General features: G+C 31.6%; 4 protein-coding genes, 1 long non-coding RNA gene and 1 pseudogene across 7 annotated transcripts; 2 read left to right on the top strand and 4 right to left on the bottom strand.

Moving 5' to 3' along the window:
• Nucleotides 1–761: 761 nt before the first annotated feature.
• Nucleotides 762–2346, bottom strand: LOC114373407 (annotated as a pseudogene).
• Nucleotides 2347–2587: 241 nt separating this feature from the next.
• LOC114377558 (glyoxylate/succinic semialdehyde reductase 2, chloroplastic) lies at nucleotides 2588–6079 on the bottom strand. Its single transcript, XM_028336119.1, has 12 exons — nucleotides 5877–6079; nucleotides 5686–5767; nucleotides 5528–5593; nucleotides 5290–5365; nucleotides 5160–5215; nucleotides 4754–4838; nucleotides 4534–4594; nucleotides 4172–4224; nucleotides 4008–4078; nucleotides 3837–3909; nucleotides 3051–3155; nucleotides 2588–2969 (listed from the first exon to the last, which is right to left on the bottom strand). The coding sequence occupies exons 1-12, from the start codon at nucleotides 5977–5979 to the stop codon at nucleotides 2799–2801; spliced, it is 1002 nt and encodes a 333-aa protein (XP_028191920.1). The 5' UTR covers nucleotides 5980–6079; the 3' UTR covers nucleotides 2588–2798.
• A 517-nt stretch (nucleotides 6080–6596) lies between these two features.
• Nucleotides 6597–9395, top strand: LOC114374713. The gene is made up of 3 exons (XR_003658619.1): nucleotides 6597–8070; nucleotides 8795–9238; nucleotides 9294–9395. It is a non-coding gene; the product is annotated as an uncharacterized LOC114374713 (long non-coding RNA).
• A 1508-nt stretch (nucleotides 9396–10903) lies between these two features.
• LOC114374462 (heterogeneous nuclear ribonucleoprotein 1-like) lies at nucleotides 10904–13946 on the top strand. The gene is made up of 7 exons (XM_028332102.1): nucleotides 10904–11173; nucleotides 11303–11343; nucleotides 12217–12380; nucleotides 12471–12573; nucleotides 12663–12832; nucleotides 12954–13439; nucleotides 13478–13946. Exons 1-6 carry the CDS (start codon nucleotides 11055–11057, stop codon nucleotides 13416–13418), a joined length of 1062 nt encoding a protein of 353 aa, XP_028187903.1. The 5' UTR covers nucleotides 10904–11054; the 3' UTR covers nucleotides 13419–13439; nucleotides 13478–13946.
• A 1773-nt stretch (nucleotides 13947–15719) lies between these two features.
• Nucleotides 15720–18481, bottom strand: LOC114375693 (coatomer subunit zeta-2-like). The gene is made up of 6 exons (XM_028333544.1): nucleotides 18350–18481; nucleotides 17469–17628; nucleotides 16645–16792; nucleotides 16465–16542; nucleotides 16293–16380; nucleotides 15720–16008 (listed from the first exon to the last, which is right to left on the bottom strand). Exons 1-6 carry the CDS (start codon nucleotides 18359–18361, stop codon nucleotides 15949–15951), a joined length of 546 nt encoding a protein of 181 aa, XP_028189345.1. The 5' UTR covers nucleotides 18362–18481; the 3' UTR covers nucleotides 15720–15948.
• A 1223-nt stretch (nucleotides 18482–19704) lies between these two features.
• Nucleotides 19705–21764, bottom strand: LOC114373501 (EPIDERMAL PATTERNING FACTOR-like protein 3). Of its 3 annotated transcripts, none has more exons than XR_003658410.1 (4): nucleotides 20950–21764; nucleotides 20678–20758; nucleotides 20260–20324; nucleotides 19705–20065 (listed from the first exon to the last, which is right to left on the bottom strand). XR_003658410.1 is itself a non-coding variant. In XM_028330975.1 (3 exons), exons 1-3 carry the CDS (start codon nucleotides 20787–20789, stop codon nucleotides 19856–19858), a joined length of 387 nt encoding a protein of 128 aa, XP_028186776.1. In that variant the 5' UTR covers nucleotides 20790–21764; the 3' UTR covers nucleotides 19705–19855. The 3 variants fall into 3 exon arrangements, 1 of the variants encoding a protein (XP_028186776.1); XR_003658411.1 differs by having other exon boundaries at nucleotides 20678–20728; XM_028330975.1 differs by having other exon boundaries at nucleotides 20678–21764.
• Between the last annotated feature and the right edge of the window lie 3412 nt (nucleotides 21765–25176).

The raw sequence follows: 25176 nt of genomic DNA, 5'->3' as shown, positions 1-25176 counted from the left end.
AAATGACTTGCAGTAACAAGGCCTGCGAAGGTGAGGGAGTGAAATTAAGAGAACTGAAATTGCAATTTAGCTTAAAAATTATTTGATTAAAATATATTTTTATCTTATGTCTTTTTTTCTTAATAAAAATCTATGTCTCTTTAATAAAAATAATTTTGGTCCAATAAAAGATTGATTTTGATATTTTATCTTTAAATTGGATCGATGTTTTCCTTCCACTAGACTGAAACTAACAACGTTAGTGTTTTATATACTAATTAATTTACCATACCGACATTTTTAACAGTTACTATAATATTTAAAATTATAAAAAATAAAAGAGAAGATGAGCAAAGCATGTGCGTGAAGGGTTTATCGATTTGAATAATTTTTTTTTATTGATTAATTGATTTATCAAATCAATACAGTGGAAAATAAGATGGTTTCGTTAAAGTATATGTAAGAATCGAACATTTTTATTTCGTAGGTTTTACAAAATTCAATTTATTGAGGGGTTCAAGTATTCTCTTCTATGTAAGTAACATTAAAAAAAAGTTTCATTTTGATAAAAAAAAAAATTGAGTCAAGTTTCTAGGCCAGGGGAACTTGTTTTATGCAGTGAAGTGAGAAAGATGATCTCTTTTAGTAATTTGATAAAATTAAATTATTATAAGAGTTTTTGAATCGCCACTATTATTAAAAGAATAAAAGCTTCACACACACACACAATATAAAAGAATTCTCAGATCTCTTAAATTAGCAACCAACGTTCGCCCTTGTCAAATTTGGACCATATTCAATTGAAAATGAAGTGCATCATTCAACACTTGAAAAGGAACCTCTTCTATCCAATAGAATACATATCAAGAAATGGTAGGTTTACCTTTCAAGAGAATCACAGGAACAGTATATCTTTCAACTCTTGTGTTGCATTCTTCCAAGTTCCAATTTGATGGTGTGGAAAGATCAGTTTCTTACATACCTGTTTTGGAGCGAGTGTTGCTTCCTTACTTGACATTTTAGTTGCCGTGGATTGCAATGTCATTTCCAACTCCAATTCCATCTGTTTAAAGAAATTGTCACATTCTGTGTCATATACTGGACACACTCCGCACCCTTTAACCATAATATCGATCCGCTTTTCCCAAATACTTCCAGTTTTAGCAAAGAATTCAAATGAAATCTTTGGATTATAACTTGCCATAAGTTCTTCAATGCTTTCACTTTCACATTCTTGGTTTTTCAGACAGCATTTTTCATCATACCACAGACACACATGGTCGGAGAAAAATTCACAGGCATGTATGCTAGACCAATTATCCATGTGCCCACGTGTGACCCTTTCACCAACACCGGTTTCCATGTAACAGTCACATCCAATATAGTTGTCGTTTGAAATGAACTGATCAACAATAACACAAAAGATGAAACCCATGATCTTGGAACATGGAACAGAAGAAGAGAGATCAACAGTTACTGAAGCCTGTGTAGTCCTATACACGAACCACTCTGGAACCTCACTTCCAGGGTAGATAAAATCAACTGGACCACCAAGAAACTTGATTGAGTTGGTTCCAATTGTTGAAAATTGATCATATGCCACTTTCTTTATGTTCACATAAAGCATTTACTCCAATAGCACTGAGTGAATGTTGATCCAATTTTACACAATTTTGGAATGTCGTGTGTAACTTGTATGCATGTAGCATTTCAACAGCACTCAAAGTGAACATTACAGTCTCCAAGGATGAACAGTTAATGGCATATAGCTCTTTTATGGACTGTGGAAGCTCTGGCAGAGAATAAAGCCTTCTGCAATCACTCAAGTCAAGCTTTTCCAGCTTTGAAAGATGCTTGATGCTTGCAGAAACACTCTCAATATCTGTTCCTTTTAGTAACAACTCACGCAATGATGATAGGAGGTTGATGTAGTCTGGAATTTCAAACAAGTTACGGCATTCTTCCAACTTCAATGTTTCCAAAGACTTTAAACCATTAACTAGGATATGAAGATTTGATGCATCAAGTTGTGTGCAGCCATAAATATGAAGACGTCGAAGTGATCTTAGGGCCAATATGGAGTGAGTAAATAAAATTAACTAAAATTCTTATTCGGTTGTAAACATTTTATTATTATTTTTTTATATTTCCTTATATTCCAATATGGAGTGAGTAAAGATCTGCATTGATTGACAACACATTATGCAGTGCAACCAAATAAAATTATGAGAGTTGTGTGAAGTTTGAAGTGCAGATTAGGGCCCTCATATTCTTTTAAACTTTAGACAAATAATTGAAAGTTTCAAGGTGATGGCGCATTTTTAGACCTTCAGCCATCACCCATTTTACAAAAGTGAGGGTAGCCATGTTTGATGTTTCCCCGGAAGTGAAACACTCTGATTATGTCTTGCACTCCCCTCACCCCGTTTCAAATAAATGAAACCTACTTTTATGCAAAGAGAGTAACTAACTACGAAATATATAGGAAAACTTGAACATCCCATACACTGAGAATTTTTTTACTACTTACTTAGTATTACGTGTGTAACCTGGGCTGTACATTTTAATCCCCTTGAGAAGTAGGTATGCTATGCGTGGACATCCAATGAAAAAGGGTTAAGAGGAGAACATCTATACGAGATGTTCATTGAAAACAATTTTTAACCAAAAATTTTACAACATTGGAAAAATATTCAAATATATTTCTACAATTCAGGGAATGAATTTAAATGGTCAAGCCTCACAATGTACGTCTATATTTGATTCATATCACCTAGCTTACTACGGTTTTCAACTTCAACTTGTCTCTCATAAGAATGTCACTTGGTTTCCGAGTGCTGAAATTTGGATTTTAATGCTTCAATGACAGCTGAAAAATCCTGATCACTAAGGCCATTGGATTTTGCAACTTTATATAACTCATTAGCAGCTGATGCAATCGGAGTAGGTTGGGAAACAGACTCTGCTAACCCCAAGGCTAGTCTTAGATCCTGTCACAATTAATTTTGTGTGAGCTAGCAAAATTAATCATGTCTAAAAGTTATAAAACAGGAATGTGAACATTCACACACCTTCTGCTGATGCTTTAGAGGGAAAGCAGTTGGATAAAGCGACTGTATCATGGAAGGACCTTTGGTTGAGTACATTGGAGCACTAATGGCACCCTGTGAAACTACCTGCAAAATTGCCATTTCATAAAGGATCTACCAAATTTTTTTCAAGTACCCATGACATGAACTTCCTTATAAACAACAATGAAGATGAATCTTTTAACATCAAAGAAAGACAAATTGAGGGGAAATAGTTCTCCTAGGATTAGGAGTAATGTGAACAAACAAGTGTAACCAGGAACAAATATAGTGAAAATAAAATTATTAATATAAAAAATTCTGTAATTGTCTATGACATGTTTTCACTTATCATAATTTTCATCCAGTAAATAATTCTCCGTGATTCATCATATTAGGGTAAGAAGTTAATGTTGTTTGTTCACTACAAAATTTACTGCAGTCCAAAGAGATGGATGAAGGACTCAACAGGCTTTAATAATGAAACGCCCTGCAAATCCACACACACACATTAAAAGCAAATTTTAGCTAGAAAAGCCCCAAATTACATTGACTATTCTTCCAACTGTTGACTAATCTTCCAACTGTGGGATGATCATCTGGATCTAAATTAGAAACAAGTGGAACATTTTTGCCACAAAAAAACTCAAAATACTTTTATTAGTATCAGTCTATCTGATGAAAAGTAGAATGCACAAGAATCCATGACATCAATATGAAATCTAGGGAAATGTTTCGTAGACCATATCGGGTGGGTTTTATTTCATGGAATCAGAAATAGCCAATTACCTGCACTAGCACATCTGGATCAAGCCCAACTTTCTCGCTGAGAAGTAAGCCTTCAGAAAAGGATGCCATCATACTATAAATAATTGGAAAATAAATAAAGAAATAGTGTCACCTTAACCATTATTGCAACGATAAGTATCAGCAAGGCAGGAGACAGATTATAAGAGAGACCTGCCCATGATCATATTGACAACAAGTTTCATTGCAGCTCCATTTCCAACATCACCAAGATAAAATTTAGACTGCATAGAAGCATAAAACATGCATGAACTAATTCTTTGTTTTGCCAGAATGATTAGAGAATTTTATTTAAATAAAGGACTAGATATATGTACTTTCCCCATGATGTCCAAGAGAGAACCAACTGCTTCATAAAGATTTTTGTCCCCTGAAATATATTATACACAATGCCTCAGTTTCAAGTGCTCAATACTCCGGTGAGAATACAGTCTGAATGCATTCACAATGGTAGAGTTAATTATGCAAATGGGAGCTATAAAGGGGGAAAAATTCTTTACAGTATGACCTGTTTATAAGTTCATATATTAAATAGCTGCAGCTACCTTGTATGGGAATAGATGTTGTAACTTACATGACTTCACATCTCAGCCCAAATTTTCTTGTAAAAAATTAAATATCCCTTCAACAACACTTTTCCCGTGCCAAATTGAATAAGCAGTTGAATAAGAATATTCACCTGCTGTAAGAAATATCAATTGCCCATCTTCTGCTGGCTTTTTTGATCCGGAAACTGGAGCCTGTGGGTACATAGAAATGGCTTCATAGGTGTTACAACTTACAAAACCATTCATCTAACTATCTGACTAATGCAATGCATAATTGCATATCCTAACTACACAACACCTTGTATATGCCATAAAGAATAGATATGGATTGAAAACTATAAACAACTGCACCTCCAAAAATAAGGCTCCAGTGGATTTCATGTGCCCATTAATCAATTTAGAAGTGTCCCCATCAACAGTTGAAACATCCACATATCTGAAAATAGATAAGGCATTGAGCTTGCCATCAGACTAAGATCTGTTTTTCATTTTGCTATTTAAAAAAGTAAACAATCAAATAGGCGCGCGGCTTACAGATATTGGTAATATGATGAACCAAGATATGCAATATCTTGAAAACTATGGATAGACTAAAATCAAAGTAGATATAACAATTTTGAATGGAAAGATGATAAGGAATGAGGAGAATCAAAGAGAGTGAAGAAAAAAGAGTCTATTGATTTCAAATGCCATCATCTGAAGCAATATGCAAGAAAGTGAAGAAAAAATTTAAAACTTTTTAGTTTAAATATGGCACCCTTTCCCTGGACCCATTCCATTTGCAGCCCCATGCTTCCCGCAAGCGACATCCACCTGATACGGAACAAAGTGAATCAGCTTAGACACTAATATATAGTCATAAAAAAACTAGAGCAAAATATACGCACTGCACTTTGAGGATCAGCGAGCATGGCAAAGGTGACATCACAAGATGCTGCTACTTCCTCAGGAGATGGTTTATATCTGCAGAAACAAAAAAAAAAAAAAAACATTGGCTTTAAAACACACATTGAAATTTAACGGTTTAGTTCTTCTCCTAATGTGTCCTTTCAAATGCAAGTATTATCCAGAGATGCACAACTACTTAATTATAGTACTTATGTAGCTGAATTTGAAGAACTTTACTTTGCTCCGAGGCTGATTAGAGGGTCACACTTGCTCTTGGTCCTATTCCAAACAGTGAGATCAACACTACAACAAGGAATGTTAATTAATTAGAACAAAAATTGAAAAAATGCATTGAGAAAGTAAGATGATAAGTTGAGGCAGGCGTAGATACCGACCCAGCTTTAAGGAGATTGTGGGCCATTGGGGAGCCCATGATTCCGAGGCCCAAAAAGCCAATCCGCGCCGGTGGCTCAGTGACTGAAAGCAGGGCACAGAGAGACTGTGATTAATGGTTGAATTGAATTGGTGCAATGCTTATACCATTGTATTGCACATAACCGTAATTGAAAGGAATAGTAAAACTTACCGGCTTGAGCTCGAGGCGAAACATATGATGAAATGGGAGCAGAGAAGCCCTTCATAATCATGACGGGTGAAAGGTTCAAGTGGCAGCAAAACGTGGAACGCATCAACACAGATTGCACTTCACCTACACCACACCACACCCAGGAGCTTCACTCTCAACTCCCAACACCCAGTAGCATTACAGATAAGAGGGACAAAGATTTTTTTTTTTTTTTTCATAGCTCTATCCTTTTCATTTCTTTTTTACCTCATTTTTTTTCTTCTTCTTTTTTGCTCAAGATTTTCATTTTCTCCCCCAAAGTTTCATAATATTGTGAATTTTACCTTCTAATTTATTTCCGCAAATTTTGTCTCTCAATTTAGGAAACATTGTAATTTTTTTTCCTTCAATTAGAAAAATCGTTACAAAATATTGTATGTGATAAAATTTACTAAATTTAATAAATCAGGAGTCAAAATTTGCAAGAAAATGATTGAAAAACAATACATTTGAAGTTTTTTTATTTTTTTTTAATTTAGTTTTACTTTTATCTCCTTCTACCCTTACAACCAAAATGAGGTACATGCTATCCATTTTTCTTAAATATTATTATTGAGAAAGAAAAGTATGACTGTTATATTATGGGATTTTGTTTCCAAAAATTCTTTTCTATTTCTTTTTTAAAATATCTTGTTTGATAAAATAATATTTTATTAGTATTTAAGCAGGGGAATATTACGGGAAAGACAGGGTAAAAATGGAATTTTGATTGATGGACGCCGCTAGACGTTGGGTGTTTACATTTTTTTCGCCAATTTAGAAGAATTTCTGGGTTGCGGAAAATCAAAGCATGGAGGTGGAAGTTGAAGTTCAAGGTGAAGATGGTTCCAAAACGGCACTGGGAAAGGATGAGAAAACAGTGTTTGGACGAGGCTGTGGGTTCAACACCGAAGACCGCACAGTGTCTCGTCGCCACGTGTCCTTCGAACTCGAACATTCAGACTCAGAGGGTTTCATTCCAAGCCATCGGGAAGAACCCCTTTTGGGTGTACGACGGAGAAGCGCTTAGACTCTTCAGAAAGTTCGACATGGGTCACTTGCAACTCGGAAACCGTTTCTGCTTCTCTCCCAACACACCACTTTGGTTCACTCTCAACAACATTCAACCTCAGCCTCAACTTAACCTTGACTAAATTCACGTTTCGGAAATCGATCCCGTTAAAGGTATTATTATTGCCTTTCTTTTTCATCTTTCAATTTTGTTGCATTTCTCGTGTGAATTTGGTTGGTTGCTTGCGCTGTAAATATGGGTACTTTTTCACAGCAACATTGTGTAATGTACTATATGATTTGAAATTAAAATTGTATTTTTGCTAGTTTGTGAAGATTATATGGGTTGCGAGTGCTTGTGTAACCTTCCAATGGTAGTATAATTTAAATATGATTACATGTTTTTTTTTTTGAGCTCACAGTGGTTTTTTTGAGCATGACTGATGAATATGTGAATCCTTTTGAAGATATCATGATACTGGTAAATAGTGTATACACTGACAATCTAAAGAGTTTTTACAAATTGGCATGTATAGTAAATGTGTTGACTTTTACTGTTTTACAATGATTACCTTGAAAAGTCATGCTTGTGATTTTTGATTGGATGATCATGTAAAAAATTTAGGCTAATAGTGCATAGAAATTAAATTCTTGTGATGTGATTTGAAAATGCGTAGTTTGGTTTTCTTGTGATGGGGCACGAGTTTGACCACTATCCCAAGGGGATGATTCGGAATGCGAAGAATTGGAAGTGGTTCCTTCAGGAACCTAGGAAGGATAGTGAGGATGAGGAAGATGTTGAGAAGGAGAGGAGGAAAATGACGGGAAAGCAAAAAAATGGGTAAGGTGAATGAAGATGACGAGTGGACTGGTGAAAGTGATGATAAGAACCTTGTTGCCAATATGCGGAAAGGTAAGCTGCCCAGGTACTCCACAAGGTCAAAAGACAGTAAAGGAGGTATCAAAGATACCAAAGCTAGTAAAAATTCTAAACTAAAGAAAGCGACTAGTGTTGATGAAACTGGTGAAGAAGTAGATGATGATGATGAGACACTAGGAGGCTTCATTGTTGCTGATGAAGGTGATGATAAGGAAGAGGAAAATGATGAAGAAGAGGAAGAGTTTGAAGATGATGATGATGATGAATTGGATGATTAATGCCAAGGTTAGCAACATGAATGTTGATCAAGTTGGTTTATTTAGCTAAATAAACATGTTCAAACTTGAAGTTAGGATTACATATTTAAATAAGTTCCTCCCTCTGACTTTATAGGATTGATGCTAATAGTTTGCAAATAACTCACTCACTTTTTTTTATATTTTAAATAAGTGACTTAAAAACTTCTTTATAAAAATTTCACCATTTTCATTTTCAAATTTCTATCTTCTAATCTTAATAGTAAAAAAATTTATAATAAACTTTTTTATTTTTTATATTTACATTTTTTATTTTCTTTATAAAAATAACTCACACACTCACTTTTATTTTATTTATTTCATCTTTTTAAGCATAAAAATGTTTTTTAAATTTAAAGTAATAGATTTAAAAGTAACTTAGGAAGAATTTTTAAAAAGAAATAAAATAACCAAGTTATAATCAAATGAAACAAGCAAGGTTCAAGCTTTGAAAATTTAGCTAAACACAAATTTATAATTATACTTTGAAAGAAGTAAAACTTTGCTTGTTGGCAGAATCTTTTCTAACATGCTCCGTCTGCCAAATGGTGCATGGAAACACCCTTGTAATTTGAACATATGGTCTGCCAAAAAATTTAAACAGGTATCTGTGTAAGAAAAAACAATTTATGAATTTGGTCTTAAAATGTTTAATTGGTTTTTGTTGTTATTTAAGATTAAGTTCTTATCTTGTATATATGTGTTTATATCAGTCTCAATGGAGCAAATCCACACCGAAACATGTAACCCATCTCTCTCAGACATCATCAAACCAGGAGCTATGATAGTAAAACATCCCTGAAGGACGACAATTGGAGCTTCCGAGAAGCCAAATGATTGTGGCCAAATCCACAACACCACCAATGCTTCCCTGAAGAGAGTTTAATTCAGTAAGTGTATTCGTGCAGTCATGCAGGTGCATCTTCACAAGCATTTCTTGGCATGTTAGGTTCAGCCAAGCTTGAGATTTTGATAGCACAAGTGGAAGTGGGTATCAAAAGCAAGAGGGACGTGACTGAGTTCATGTACCTCCAAATGTACAAACAAATCCAAACACTGCAAGAAAGAACATATGGGTCTCTGGAACAAACATTTTTTCTTCGGCCCTGAGGTTTTCTTGTTTTCTATTTTAATATATGGAAATTGTGGGGGTGTGGGTCAAAATCCAATTTACTTAATCTTTTTTGAAGCTAAGTCAATCTGTAATGACAGGTAAGAAAAAAGGTGCAACCATGCACCCTTTTGAGTATAGTGCATTGTAGAATTGTTGCTTGTTTCCTTATTTAAAAGTCTCATGTTTAGTGATCTAAATTCTTCACTACGGCTTATTAACTTATTTATAGTGGGCTTTACAGGTTAGTAACTTTTTAATCTAATGATAAACTCCCTTAAGAACTTAAAATGAGTTTCACATATTAAATAGATATTAAAATCAAATTAAAAATAAATAATTTTAAACATATATTTATATTCCTCTAAAAAAACATATTTATATTAAAATAAATTAGAATAATTTGCTTCATATAATTAAAGATGTTTATATTCAAATAGTTTAAAATTGTGAATGTTCATGGGATTATCCGCTCGTCTCATTAAGCAGCATGTAAAAAAATTATTTATTTTAACTTTGCGTATTTATTAAGTTATCTATTTTTAATTCGTAGTGGGGTTTAGCCATCCCTAAATGGAATAAATATTTGACAAGTTACAAATTTAAAAATTTCCTTGTTTTTTTAGTGAAGTATATGTAAATTCTTTATAACTGACGTTCCTTACCTTAGATTGAGATAATAAGTTTTCCTTTAAAATTTTGTCATCAAAAATACTTTTTACTGTTATCATTTTTTTGTGATTTATTAAAAAAAACATTTGCTTCGTTAATATGAAGTCACATGATATAGATGAAAATTATTAATATGTAAAATATGTTCATACCTTTTTTATGAATAATATGTGTGATAACTATTACTATAATTATTCAAAAGTAATTTTTTATATCCAATTTTTTTTATTAAAAAACATTTTTTAAAAAATTATTTTATTGTAATTTTTTAGAGAAAAGTTCTTCTATTAGATTCAAATAACTTAAAAATCACTTTTAAAATAAACATATTAATTATAATTATAATTATAATGACGAATGAGACATAAAAAATAGCTTCTAAACTGGAGCTATTTTCAACAAGTGGTTTTATGAAATTTTCTTGAATAAAAATACTTTTAAAGTTATTATCACTTTTATTGAGATATGCGTCTTGTCCTAATCTCATATAATAAACATTTAATTTAATTATTTAAAATTATTTTAATCTTATTTCTTCAAATATATATTTTAATTTTAAATTTAATTTGATTGACATTTGTTCAAAAAAAATCTAGATTGTTTCAAACCACTTTTTTCTATCTTAATCTTTGATTTGTTTAATCTCTTATCTCTTTTCTTCTTTATTTTTAAATTAAATTCGAATATATTTTTAATTTTTATCAATAATTAAAAAAATATTATATTTCACTACAAATTTTATTATAAATTAAAAATATTTATTTACTATGAATTTTAATTAAAACATAATTTAAATATTTAAAATATTTATTTATTATAAATTTTAATTATAAAATAAACATTTCTCATATGTATTTGGAATACTAAAATAATAATTTAAATATACACCAGTACAAATTGACCCAAAATTTACTTGGCAAAGAGATATGTTTTTTTCTCCTCTCTTTATTAAAAAAAAAAAGAAGTACGACGACGTTTTACTCAAAATGATTATGACGGTAGGGTCGAATTTTCTGTTGATAAACTTAGCGGTAGCGGGGAAGGGAATAATAGGTTTCAAAATCATAACCGAACGCTTCTACCTCTAGACTTGTAGGGTTTTTTGACTCTTACATCAATTTGTTATTTTGTATCATAGCATAGCATGCACTGTTTTTGGCGTTGTAGGGTTAGAGAATAGTTAAACGCTGATGGATTACTATTATGTCTCTCAACACTCGCAATTGGAATCCGAGGCTGATGCCTACAATGTTGATGTCAATGATGAGCACGTAAAACCCTCCTTCAATCGTCGTGATTCCTTTTCAGGGTTAGTTAGATTTGTAGTGTGTATTAGTACATGCGTTTTGAGGAGAAAGGGGTTTTGCAACGTTCTTTTTCTTTGCATTGTTTTGGGCTCCAGAATTTCTCCTCTGACAATTTTATTTTTTTGTCTTAGGAAACTCTTCGTTGGAGGAATTTCTTGGGAGACTTCTCAAGGTATTCTCACTTCTTCTTCTCCTTAAATTCAATCTTCCCCTGTTGGACTAGATAATTTGTTCTAAAGCTTGTTCTTAAATTATTGACAACTTTCTACTCAATGCTCGCTTGATATCTTAATTGGGTGCTGCAATCCAATGGAGTATTTAACGCATAGTTACTGATCTTGGATAGCGGCAGCAGCCGATCCTAGTTATTAGAATCTTATGATTCATGTTTTTTATTCAATTCGGCAAGCTATTGATTCATATCATAAGAGGAATCTTGGATTGCTGAATCTTATGACCCATGAATGAATTGAATTGGTGCAATTTCGTATCATCCATACAGATCAACTGATTCTACAATTCATTTTTTTTTTCACCATTTCTTATTAAAGAAATTGAAATGCCATATAAGCTTAGATCATTAAATGAAATTTATCTCTCACTCATTCAATGCATGCTCACTTGCACATGATCATTTGTTTTTGCTGCTGATGGTTTCATGGTGAATTTTTATACTACTTTCAAGAGTATCTGAAGTACTGATTAGCCCTACTTAGTTGAAGCTGAATATGGGCATGGCCTCTTATTTATCTTGGTTGTTGAATATATCTTGAAGTTTATTATCTGGTGCAAAATGTTATTAAGGTTGAAATGTGGATCAGAGTGTGTGCAGTTTTTTTTTCCTCACTCTTGATTGATTTATGCCATATATGCAAATCAAGGTCAATTTCTTTGGCATCTGTTATTCTGTTTGTTCATTCATTTTTTGATGTTCACTTGTATATGTCCTAACCAAAAGTGAAAGATACAATAATAATATAGTGGAAGATGAAATCCATGCTGCTTTTTTCTATATAATTTTCTCATTCTATAATTTTTTTGTCAGAGTCATTTTTTAATTACTTCAGCAAATATGGAGAAGTAACTGATTCAGTGATAATGACAAATAAACTTTCTGGAAGGCCACGGGGGTTTGGCTTTGTAACATTTGCCAATTCAGCTGTTGCAGATGAAGTTTTGGCACAGGAACATACCATTGATCACAGAGTGGTAACTTCTTGTTTCAAAATGTAGATGTAGGCTCAAACATTGTAGTAGTGCATCTTGCCCCTGATGACAAATTCAATTTTGTTTTATTAGGTTGAAGTGAAGAGGACAGTCCCAAGGGAGGACGTGGATGTTACTGGAGTATTCAAAACAAAGAAGATATTTGTTGGGGGAATAGCCCAGTTTTTCACTGATGGTATAGCGAATCCACCACCGTTATTTTTCTTTGGTTATATTAGAATTTGTGTATTCTGTCTTCTGACTAATGGATTCTGTACATTGTAGATGAGTTGAGGGAATACTTTTCACCTTATGGCAATGTTATTGAGTGCCAAATCATGCTAGATCACAACACTGGGCGATCTAGAGGCTTTGGATTTGTCACTTTTGATGATGAAGATTCAGTTGAAAAGGTTTTTTCAGTGGGAAAAATACATGAAATTGGAGGCAAGCAGGTTAGTGAAACTGTTGAAATTAAATTTAAAATATTCTTATTGTACTGCACAGAAGCTGATGCTATTTATTTGTTTATTGTTTATTCTTTTCGATACCCTTGTCTGACTATAAATCATTTAGGTTGAGATTAAAAGGGCTGAGCCCAAAAGATCTGGAGTTGATTACTGCAACACCTCACGAAAGTCATACGGTGGTTTTGGCAATGAAATGGATGGACATGGTGGGAATAGTTCTAGAAATCGTAATCATGGAAAAAGAGGTGGACAGTATACAGGTTCTGGAATGAACGGAGCATATGGTCATTTTGATGGGAGTTTTGGGGGAAGTGCTGCCACTGTTTATGGTGGCTATTGTGGATATGGCTATGAATTTGGATATGGTGGGCCAATGTATTGCTTTGGTGGTTATGGACTCAATTCCTATGGTAATCCTGGGGGTTATGGTAGCGGCATTACTTCCTATGGAGATGTTAATGCATATGGAAGAGCTGGTAGTTTCAATGGCAGTGGTGGCTATGACAGCAGCAAAGTGGCTGAGAAGGGTGATGGTCCTACAACCGGAAGGTACCATCCTTACTGGAAGTGATTTGCTATTGGAAGTCAGCAGATGGTACAATGCCCTCAAAAGATATGGCTGCAGAGCAGTCTTCAGTTCCACCCCTCAGGTTTACTCCAGATATCGTTCGTTCGGATCAAAAGTTGGAAAACGAAAAGTATATATATATATATATATATATATTGTATCTAATGGGTTTTGCAAAACTTTCTTGGAATTTCTTTGATAAGGACTAGGCTGATTTCTAGAAGCGTCATATATTGGAAGATCCCTAGACACTGGTAAATTAGCTACCAAAAGTCCAAAATCACACAAATACACCTAAATTTCTCGCTGCAACTATGTTAATTGTTAAGTGTCAGGTTTATTTAAAATCCTTTCGGTGGACATATGGGTATACTAGAGCCAAGACGAGCTGAACATCACTTGTTCTAACTACTAGGTTTAAAGGGAATTTGTTTGATATGATCTAATTTAGGAATAAACTTATATATTCTGTATATATTTAAATACTTTTTCGAATTGTGTTTCTATACTATTCTGGTTGAAATATTTGCATATTTTTGCATCTAGAACTTGTTCTTTACTTTTGTCTACATTTGTTTAGATATTAACAACCAGGCCGTGTACTTTACTCATAGGTCGTTAATTCCAATTCGTATACCACAACCCCTTCCTTGGAGGATTTATAGTCCTTCATGATTTATTGATACCACAATTGAAGTGCTAATAATTAAACAAGTATTTTTAATATTATATAATTTTATAATATATTAAATTAAACTAACACAATAATAACTGAGTTCCAAGGAGTTTTAATTCTAATGCAAGTTGTTGTGGTTTCAATTTGTTCAACTGATAGAATGGAAAATTATTTGGGAGTTTCGAAATACGCTTAAGTTTAAGGAGATTGTGATTACGCTGTATTTGATGAAGACGACAATGTGGAATTGTGTCGTTCGCATTGTTCATCATGCTTGTAATTATGATCATCACATTACACTGATATCCACTGTACTATCTTTGACTCTATGTTAGAGTTTCAATTAGTAATGCTCTTGATTGGTTGGTCCTTCAAAGTTTTCTTCATTGTGGTATTTGTTACAGGATTTATCAAAATATGGTCTCATACAAAACTGGTTACTTACAAAGAACAAAGATTGATCAGAATGTATCATTTATTACTAATATATGAGAAAGAAAAAGAAAAATTAAAAATATTAACAAAAGAAAATATGTTTTTAAGTTTATATTTGTTTTAAATTTTTTGGGTGTAGATTATATCTCTAATTTTATCCACAAAATTAATAATAATTAGTTGTTAAATTTATTATTTAGTAAGTATTTATCCATAAGAAGTCAAATACTTAAATAATTATGTAAAAAAAATTGGCCTCCTTTATTACACTCATGGATATGCCCGGATTACATATCAAATGTGAGAAATAGAACTTAAAAACATTGTTGAGTGAAGATGTTTATTTTTTGAGACTTTGTATTTTTTCTTTACAGGTGATCGTTGTTTTATTTAGGATTTAGGGTTTAGACAAATATAACTTTAAACATATAATTCAAATAATGGCTAGTCATTATATAGTGACTTTGTGGAAAGATTTTTTTTTTTTTTTATCAAAGTGACTTTGTGGAAAATATAATAACATTTCCCCTTTTTTCTTTTAAAAAGGGCATGATGAACGTCAAATAAAATTCAAATCATGCTTTCAACATTGCAGGTGGAGACTATTATAGGAGGTTGTCACGAACTTTTTTTATGTTTATATGGAAGATAAACTATACACCCTATTATTTTATAATCATGCAATTTATAGTTGTAATAATTTTTTATTAAAATTTTTTAAATATGTTTATTATTTACAAATATATTATAGAATAAATAAACCAATGCTTTGGGCACTTTTAAATATGTCAGTTTGCTGTGTGTTTCGTTATTAACTTTTTCACTCTTGTTTGAGGCAAAATATAAGATGCATATATGTTTACCAACTTTTTAACTTTTCATCTTTTGGCTCAATTATATTTTAGTTTCTCGCATAATTTTGGTTTTTAATATTTTTTATTTAATCCTCGACTCTTTTTTAAAAAAAAAAAAACTGTTACAATAAAATTCTTCTGGTATGTGGCTAAAGCCCGACGTAGTGTAGCCGTAGCACCTATCTCCGAGTTAGGCTGTATGATTATAAAATAGATGATATGATTGTGAATAATTTATCAATTTGATTGTCCTATTTAATGAGGGGAATATAAGAAAATTGCGAACAGGATTAAATGGAAAGAAGTAAAATTAGACAAACATAAGAGTGAATTAGACAACCCCATTTTTTGGGGGGGTTAAATGGTTATTTAGGATAAATAAATCCTTTTCAGTATTCAAAAAATAATAACAGGAATAATAATGAATAAAAAATCAGCGTTGAATATGATATGAAACTCATATCGCAGTATCTCACAACAAATGAGAAGATAAAACATTAAAAAAACTGTGTAGATAATAAATAAAAAAAGACTCTAGAATATAACGAAGCTCCTTTGCAGGCGAACTTTATTTTAGAAGGGTTCTTGTCAAATGTTCTCTAGCTGTAGCCCAGGCTTGAGTTAGTGTCTGCAGTATTAGAATTTTAGTATCAGATTGATGATCAAAGCAATATGTTGATCTTATCCAAAAATTAGTCCGTAAAGTATCAAAATTGATTTTTTCACAATAAAAGTACCCTAACGAAAATGTGTTACATAACAACAGTTTAGGGCCCGCAAAAGTAAGTTTAGTATGGGGAATAAATGTAGGAACCTCAGGTCTACATGGCAAGCTATGTGTTTCTGTAATGTAAACTGAAACAATAAGCATACATTAGTGAAAGAGACAAAACAGAAAGAGTGTTGCATTACCTGCTCAGACAGGGGGGATTCAGCACCATCCATGCTATGGGAGGTAACTTTTTCAGCAATAAGTGGTCCATTTGTTTCAAGTATCATCCTTCAAGGGAGGAAATATTTAGAAAATAGATCAAAACTTTTACGCAATGCAAACAACAAATTGTAACTAATAACAGATGCATACCCTCCATCAACAATCTCATCAAGGCATAAAAGAATGAGGTCCAAGTTTTCCAGCGCCTCTCTTTTGTCAACATTGTTCCTGTAAATGGCACAAAAAAAAAATATACAAGACAGAAGAAGCATGATGAAGAAAAGTGCATCTAAATTTAAAATCCAGATAGCAAAATTCGACCTAAAATACCTCAAGAGAAGCGTGATTGCATCAAAGAAACCCTGAAGAACTGAAGCTAAAATGATCTCATTTGCATCATCGCCACCAGTGACAAAGAAATGGAGATCTTGTACAAATTTGTAAATAATGATATTGTTGTCGAGTAATGTGATCTCAGCTGTAGATAATGCGAAACAATATACCAGTTACGAAAGAAACAGGACTATTATATGATATTGTTGGATGCATATTGATAATTTGATATTGATCAAAAAGGAAAAAGCGGAAAAATCAAGCCTGATGTCGATAGAATTGTTTTTATCATGTGTTAGAAGTTAGAATTAAATTGAAGACTAATGATACCTTCTGTGATTGACTAATCAACATCTCAACCTAATTGTTTTTTAAATAATATATACCAAAGGGTTCGACCAAAAGATTACGTATTTGATAGAACTGTTGCGCTTCATGAAAACACTTTCAAACTCAAAAGGCTAATTAAATTTTGATATTTTTTAAACAGGTACTTGAAACTGAAATATGCATAACATTAGTATCCTACAAAAAAAGTATCTATCTATTCAACATCAAGAATTATGTCAGACAGGTATAACCAACCCTAGGAAATACTAGCATCCTCGGACCCCAAATAAAATTGAGTCCTTATTTTTTAACACCCACAAATATAAAACACCCAATTAATACCCTTATGTTCTGTATATCTTTCTCTTCCTATCAAATCATATCACCTATCATACTTCATCTTGTCTCTCTTTCTTTTCTCTCTCACTGGCTGTCAAAAAATCTTTATGACTTGATACTTTGATAAGTGCCTGGCAAAATGTGATGCTTACCTTCTGTTCGAGCATTTGTCTTAACAGTCTTACTAAACACAAACTTCTCAAAAGCTATCTTTGAGTTGTTGGTTGGCCAGTCGTCTGAAAAATACTTGACTGCCACACGCTTTCCCTCTGAGTCTAGAAGAAGAATATTCTTTATCGACGGACATGAGCCCTTAAACAAATATCATTAAAAGATCAATTTATTATACAGAATTCCAATAAGATTTAATCATTTTACCACATCATCTCATTCATTAAGGAAGGTGCAACACTTTTTTTTTTTTTCAGTTTGATAATTGTTCTCCTTCATAGACACAGAACAATAAATTTTATAATACATGTTAGCACATGGTTATTGCATTGGACATTACACAAACCGTACAAAATCATCCCAAGCTAAACAGAGTATTCTCTTAATGAAGGAGAATCAAATTAAGACTTGCAGCATTCCAATTGAAACTAAAGAAGAGAAAAATGAATCTATTTATCTTGTTACCAATTATCTAAGCACACAGCATCAATAGCAATGCTTTCAGAAACGCAGATATAGAATAATAAATTGATGTTGGTAATGTTTATGAGCAAATACTGAGAATAGAACGTCTTCAACAGAAATAGATATAAATCTCGAATTCACAGATATATCATTGTTCAAATTCCGAATCACTAGCCGATCCGTGTACTAATGAAGAAAAAAAAGGAGAAGATTCAACCTTTGACGGATCAATGAAAATAAATAATGTCAAAGAGTTGAAACTATTTAGTAGCAGATGTATTGGTAATTTTCAGGTATTGCATTGTGATTGTGATTGAGTGCAACGAAGAGCAGCATGAGATATATGGCACGAAAGTTGTCAGAAGTTGAGCGAAAAGAGAGATAGAGAGAAACTTACATAAGACGCCATTTCCGAGAAATAGAATCAGTTACAGAGTGCGGGACTCTCTATATATAGTAATTCAGATTTGATTTGAATCGATCAGAGACAAAGACAAGGGCAATTTGGTAATAGTATAATGATCTACTTTTCACCTGAATGTGTGTGCTCAAACCAACTAACGCTGAAAACTTCAAATGAAAATGTTTTTCTTTTTAAAACAAATATTAAATATCGTAAATCGTTGGAGGGGGTGTCAATTCCACCAGCTTAACGCAGTTGGCCCACTTTGTTGTGGCTTTTATTAAGTACACAAACTAACTCATAAGGGTTTACAGTTTTGCTTTGGGTAAAAGAAAGGGCCCAAAAGAACAACATTAAACAAGAATTCTTAGAACATCACGCAAAATCTTATTTTATTTTTCAAAACTGATAATTTCAATGTATAATATTGAAATGAATTTCGATAATTTTAAAAAAAATGATAATGATAACAATTAATTACAATATTTTTTAACTTGCAAAGTTGATCCACTCTACAGTCTTGAGATCAGGTTAAAACGCACTAATTCATTGGTGGATGCGAAGAAGATAGGAACTGAAATGCAAAGGCTGGGTGGCTCCACCCCCAAGAAACGAAGATAAACCTGTTAATGACGTGGACTAGACTAAACTAGACCTTGTACATGCATGTTAACTTCAATTTTTGCGATATATTCGCTTGGTGTTTGCTGATACTGATGGTATATTATACTTTTTCCGTCTTAAGCACTCTTCAAAAGAATCTGATGGCATAAATAAATTAAAATGTATTTGGACAGATTTTAACTGGAATTAAAGATGTAAAATTTTAATTTTTTCTATGAGAAATTAAAATTCTCTTCTTGACCTTCCAAAACTTTCTCGTATTTTCTTTATCACTTTTATTCTGCATCATCTGACCTCATGGAACGTCAATCGGGTAGGGGCATAGGGGAACACATAAAACTGCACCCTCCAGCGTCAATTTGGTCAGGTATAGTGGTGTACACTGTCATGTCCGGGTTCTCTAGCGACTCCCCTCCCGCATCAATATTCTTTTCTTTGGAACCACACCAATCATATCTTCTTTTTGCATTCATTTTCTTTCACCCTCATAATTTTAATTTTTTTATCCAAACACAAAATTTTGAAAATAAAAGAATTTTAATTAAAATTTAAAATTTTTCAGAATTTTAAATTCTCTCATCCAAACACACTCTTAAAAAAAGAAGTAATTTGTTTGAATTAACTAGTGCATCACTTTACCGAGGGCATAATTACTTCGTATTTTGTTTTATTTTAGTGAAGCACGATGTTTATAGATAAGTTGGCATTTGCATTGTAGTCACAACTATGACATAATAAAATCCTTTGAATTGATGTTTGTACACGAGGGAACTATAAATATGAAGGTGAGAGACAGATAGGAGATCATTGATTATACATCAACTATATTAAATGGGTATGAACAAGAACATAGTTACATAGTATATTGATTCACGTTCACGGGCTATAGAGGGAAGGACCACACTTGCATTTCCAACTCTCGGGCTCATAATTTGTGTACTGCAACCCCAAATGACTGCGCCAGCTGCTGGTGCTCGGCACTTGAATCGCTTCACATGGAGTGCAACCATAACACTTGTGCTCACAACTTGGTGGACTTGACCCTATTTTGCTCACTCTATATGAGTATGCTTCTTCCATTAAACCCTTTTGACAAAGGGAAGAAATTAAACATGTTAGGCACACTAACTCTCACCACGGAGAAATTATTAGATAATTTAAAATCATCCTAGTCTCAACTAAATTAAAAAACTTGAATACGTGTTGATCCAACCTAACTAATAATTTCTCATATCAGTATGTTACTAGCTAGAATATACTCCATTAGAAGGAAGACAGACCTTTTCTGACTCTACAGTATTAGATGGTGAAGACACGGGCCCTGGTCCTGGTGCCGCTTTGGGGCCTGATGGAGCATAGACAACATGGGACAAAATTAAAGAATAAATTAGTAAATTGTCAAAGAGTTGAAAAAGGGGAAGTAAAAAAATAAGGTTAAAACAATCTCATTTTAAATGATTAATGCAATTAAGAAAAATGTTCCAATCACCTCTAAATACATAAAAAATTTGCACCAATTATTTAAGACGGGTTGTTTAATACTCCATGTTTTGAAAATATATTTAAGTAAGGAAATGGACTGACAGAAACGTTGAAGCTGAGGAGGTATGAATATATATGATGAACACATAATTGCAAGGAAAAGTAATGTTAAGAAGTCAATCTATCAAAATTAGTGGCATGCAGTTCATAACTAACCTGGATGGCACATTCCATCGGTTGAAGGGAAGGGCCTCCTTGCTACTACTACTGCAGATTCCCAACTCACTATTAGTAGAGCTAGCAGAAAAAAACAGAATGTTGCTTTCATTTTTTCTTCTCTTTCAAAACCTCAAATGATGAATATGTGATGATGATGATGATGATGATGTGAATCTTCACAACAAGAGGCAATTAGGCATGATGATTGATTGCTGAATAGTGGAAAATATATATAAGAAGGGAGAGAAGGGCTAGCTACTAAGTTAAACCTGCTTAGCTTGCAATTCCCAAAAACAAGGCTCAGAGCCTCCAAACTTGCAAGAGATTTTGTGAGCTTCTTCACAAGCAAGTGATTTTGCTTCTTCACTTGAGCAAGTTTCACCTTCATTCGATACCTCACTCCTAAGACTAGTCTGTTTTTCCACTCTCTTTCAGCCTCTAACCTTGGATTGCTTACCTTTCAATACAAGCCAAACAAGTCTCTCTCTCAAATCAATCTAAAAGTAAGACACTATATACGGTGATCACAAGTGCAGAATAACAGCACCCATTTTGGGCCTGAAACACCTGCAAGACCCTCATAATTTTTCTGATATTTCAGATTAAAATAATGATATTGATATCTAGACTGCAGAGCCTTTGTCTTGTAGTGATGCTTTTAATTTCGTTGCCATATACGGAAGAAAGAAATCAATGGCAGGGTGGCAGTTACATCTATAATGCGGGAGAAGAAAAAAATAAAAGCAACAAATATACTGTAATATTTATTGAGTTAGTTAAATGGATTAATGTGGTACTAGGGTCAACTTTTCTTCGAGTTGGTTGCTGGGGAACAGGCAAATCTCTTCACCAATATCCAAATTCTGGACCATTCGTTTATATGGCATTAAATTTGGGCGCCCCTCATCCCCTGCTGCCTATTTTCCCACATAACAGATTCTAGCTAGTTACTCTAGACTCAAATAAACTACTACTACTATTTACTATGGTCCCATTACCACTAGTCCAAGCTATACATGTTTATGAGACGGGCTCAGCTTGATTTTGAGATTAATTTCATAGACCTGAACTTGTTTGGAATGTCTTGAATAATGATATGGTTCAATTAAGATTTTCACAAAATATATAGAAATTTAAATATATCAACTTAAGTTATAATTTTAAAAATATGAAAACAAAATAAAATTATATTTTGCATTATAGAATATAGATTATAAAACACATATGTTAATTTAAATATAAAATATTATTATTTATCATTAATTGTTTAATCATTATATTTTAAATATTGAGTGGCATTAATTAGTCAAAGTTTAAACAACTCAATATGTACCTTAACGAATCCAAAAATAAAATGTTATTTCTAAAACCCAATTTTATCCGAATAAGATAATAATATATTTTAGGGTAAAATATGTTTTGGGTCCCATAAAATTTTAAAAATATTAATTTTGTGTTCATGAAATTTTTTTATAAGTTTGGTCTTTGTAAAAAGTAAAACATATTTTCTAGTTTTGTGACTCCATTCGATGTTAATATGACATTACTAACAAGATTACATGTGTAATTTAGTTTCAAATGAATTAAACAATTTTCTGCGGCTAAAATTCTCCAAAATAAATTAAACAATTTTCAGCGGCTAAAAATTTCATGAATTACAATTTTTCATCACTTGTTAGATGATTTTTTTACATTTTCTGATAAGATCAGGGAGAAAGATAAAGCAACAGTTGCGGTGTCTTTCGAATATGTTTGGGAAGGTAGTAAGAGAAAATAGTTAAATTCATTAGGCACGTAAGGAAACTGTCTAACTAAGTTATCACTGAGGGACAAAAAAAATGTTTTATTTCTACAAGAATCAAATTAATACAAATTTATTTATAAGAACGAAATTAAAAAATTACAAATTTTACATTGATCTCAAACATATTTTATCCTTTAAAATTTTAATTACTTGTTATTTTTATATTTTTCATTACTAATATAATAATATTCCCTTGTTTTTTTTAAATCTTGTACATATATTTATAAACTTTGATAGTTGTAATTAATTATGAGTATTGGCCAATAGGGGTGTCCGCATGCTGGTTCGGATCGATTTTGGACAAATTCATGACCTGACCTAATCAAATTTGATCAGCTTAGTTCGGATCGGGTCAATGGGTTACCCATTTAAATTTGATTTTTTTTCTTTTTTAGAACTATTCTTTTATAGTATGATTCATCTAAATATCTAATACAATTAACGCAATATTATCAGATGTCTAAAAGTAACCAAATTATTTCATTTAATACCATCAATGTAATATTATAAAATAGACTATTACATATTAAAGTAAAATATTCTTCAACAATATTTAGTGTAATAGTCTGAATCATAATTATTTTCTACAAATTAATTTTTTGCAATAAACTTTGCTACAATTAGATTTGCTGAAATAAATGAACAAAATATGATTCATTAATATTATAAGTATGACATAAAAAATAAATATGAAAAAAGGTGAAACAAATAACAATACACCTAAAAGTAATATCTTAAGAAGTCCCAACACTTGCCGTTCTAACATTTGGAGTCTCAATATTAGCCGTATTTAAAGCTAAAACAAATAGTTCTAAATTTTTTTATTGATTCAATTTAATTTTGATCACATCTATAAATTTAAACTCATGACACAATCCGTACATGAATAATTTTAATTATTTCAATTTAATTTTAACTTAAATATATAAATGATTTAATCCAAACTGTAGATAATCCATACGGTTGAACACCCTTATTGACCAAATTATGAAGCAGTCTTCAACACCATAATACAATGGTCCCTACCACCATTAAGGAATGAAAGAATGGGCACTTGAGTTCAATAAACGTTGAGGGTTTAGTTTACTAGAAGTAAATTTGTCATTATACTGCTTTTTCTTTGTTTGCACTTTTAAGGAATTGGAAATGGATGACGTGTTCTTGTACTTAACTTTCTTATAGATTTATATTATTTAATTATTTAATATAGTATATAATATTAAAAATACATGTTTGATTATTATTAGTTCAACTAAGTTTGAATAATTAAACATTAAATTAATGTCTTAATTAATTTAATTACTTGTTTATTTTTAAAGAACATATATAAAAAATGTTTAATATTTCACTTGATATATATTGTTAAACAAGCGGGATTTTTTCAAGTGAGCGGAGTGCAATTAGAGAATAAATTGTAATAATAATTATTAATAAAAAATAATAGTCAAGATTGCAATTAATTTTATATTTTGTTATATATGTATTAAATTCTTCATATATATATATATATATATATATATATATATATATATATATATAAATTATATTTATCTTTGAGTGAAACTATTCTTCAATGAAAACGTTTTTAAGAATTTTTTTTTCAATGAGAGTATTTTTAGTAGCTTTTTTAATTTCTCATCTCTTTCAATATATCATTATCATAATTATTTTACATTAAATTTTAATATTTAAAAAATATCAATAGGTAAAAATATTGTATTACACTATATAAATTATCTATCATAAATATAAAATATAATTTATATGTTCAAAATATTTATTTATTACATATTCTAATTATAATATAATTTTATATTCAAAAGTATTTTTTTATAAATTTTTTTTCATTATAAATTTTAGTTATATAAAATAAATTTTTATCTTATAAATTGCATAGTCTAAAATACTAATTTTTATCACAATTTCTAATCAACTATTACAAGTACACTTTTCTCACAATTTCTAATTGTTATCCTCTAAAATGCACTTTTTTCATCTAAAGAGTCAAATCTAAAAATTCATAATGTTTATAGAAATGTTTTGTTCTTGTACTCAAAACACAATGTAATTTTAAATTCAAAATCATGTTCTAATACTAATGAATGAAATTTAATTTGATTTGAGATGTACAACATATATTATTCTAAACCTACTCTTTTTTTTTTATTATTGAAGTATTATTCTAAACCTACTCTAAACATATTCGCAAAAGGATTATGTGATTTTTCATTTGACAAATAAACTATGATGACTCCCTACTTCTGGGAATGTTCATTTCTCGGAGTCCAAAGTAGCTTTGGCGACTTTGAGTGCACAACCTCACCGATAGGAACGCTAACACATGATCGGTGGAGCACTAATCCTATTATAAGTGGCGTTTAAAATACTCATGAAAATATTTCATATTTTACTAAATTGACCAAAGATATTATCTATTAGGTTACCTTTATTTGATTATTTTTTTCTTTTTCGAATGATCTTTTTATTTATTTGATTTTAGGTGTAAAATTAACTAGTGAACAGCCTAAAAAAATTGAAAAGAATAATATGCTCTCGATTTCCTTTTCCACCAATCAGCCATTGGTCAAAAACTCTCGAGAATAAGTGGCTCCCACTTGGCAGAGCAAGAATGAAAACAATGTTTTAAGATGTAGTTATATTTTTTTATAATAATTTTACAACATGATCCTTT

The sequence above is a fragment of the Glycine soja genome, chromosome 11 (assembly GCF_004193775.1).
Source record: "Glycine soja cultivar W05 chromosome 11, ASM419377v2, whole genome shotgun sequence".
Lineage (NCBI taxonomy): Eukaryota > Viridiplantae > Streptophyta > Magnoliopsida > Fabales > Fabaceae > Glycine > Glycine soja.
This window is presented reverse-complemented; position numbering and strand designations above follow the sequence as displayed.

Coding starts and splice junctions, on each gene's coding strand:
- LOC114374462 (XM_028332102.1), top strand. CDS start 11,055: ATGGATTACTATTATGTCTCTCAACACTCGCAATTGGAATCCGAGGCT. Junction 12,381..12,470: donor ATACCATTGATCACAGAGTG/GTAACTTCTTGT, acceptor TTGTTTTATTAG/GTTGAAGTGAAGAGGACAGT. Junction 12,833..12,953: donor ATGAAATTGGAGGCAAGCAG/GTTAGTGAAACT, acceptor TAAATCATTTAG/GTTGAGATTAAAAGGGCTGA.
- LOC114373501 (XM_028330975.1), bottom strand. CDS start 20,789: ATGAAAGCAACATTCTGTTTTTTTCTGCTAGCTCTACTAATAGTGAGT. Junction 20,325..20,677: donor CGATGGAATGTGCCATCCAG/GTTAGTTATGAA, acceptor ATGCTCCATCAG/GCCCCAAAGCGGCACCAGGA. Junction 20,066..20,259: donor ATACTGTAGAGTCAGAAAAG/GTCTGTCTTCCT, acceptor CTTTGTCAAAAG/GGTTTAATGGAAGAAGCATA.
- LOC114375693 (XM_028333544.1), bottom strand. Junction 16,381..16,464: donor GATGAGATTGTTGATGGAGG/GTATGCATCTGT, acceptor CCTCCCTTGAAG/GATGATACTTGAAACAAATG. Junction 16,009..16,292: donor AATCCCCCCTGTCTGAGCAG/GTAATGCAACAC, acceptor CTAATACTGCAG/ACACTAACTCAAGCCTGGGC.
- LOC114377558 (XM_028336119.1), bottom strand. CDS start 5,979: ATGCGTTCCACGTTTTGCTGCCACTTGAACCTTTCACCCGTCATGATT. Junction 4,839..5,159: donor GGAATGGGTCCAGGGAAAGG/GTGCCATATTTA, acceptor ATCTATTTTCAG/ATATGTGGATGTTTCAACTG. Junction 4,595..4,753: donor CTGGAGCCTTATTTTTGGAG/GTGCAGTTGTTT, acceptor ATGTACCCACAG/GCTCCAGTTTCCGGATCAAA.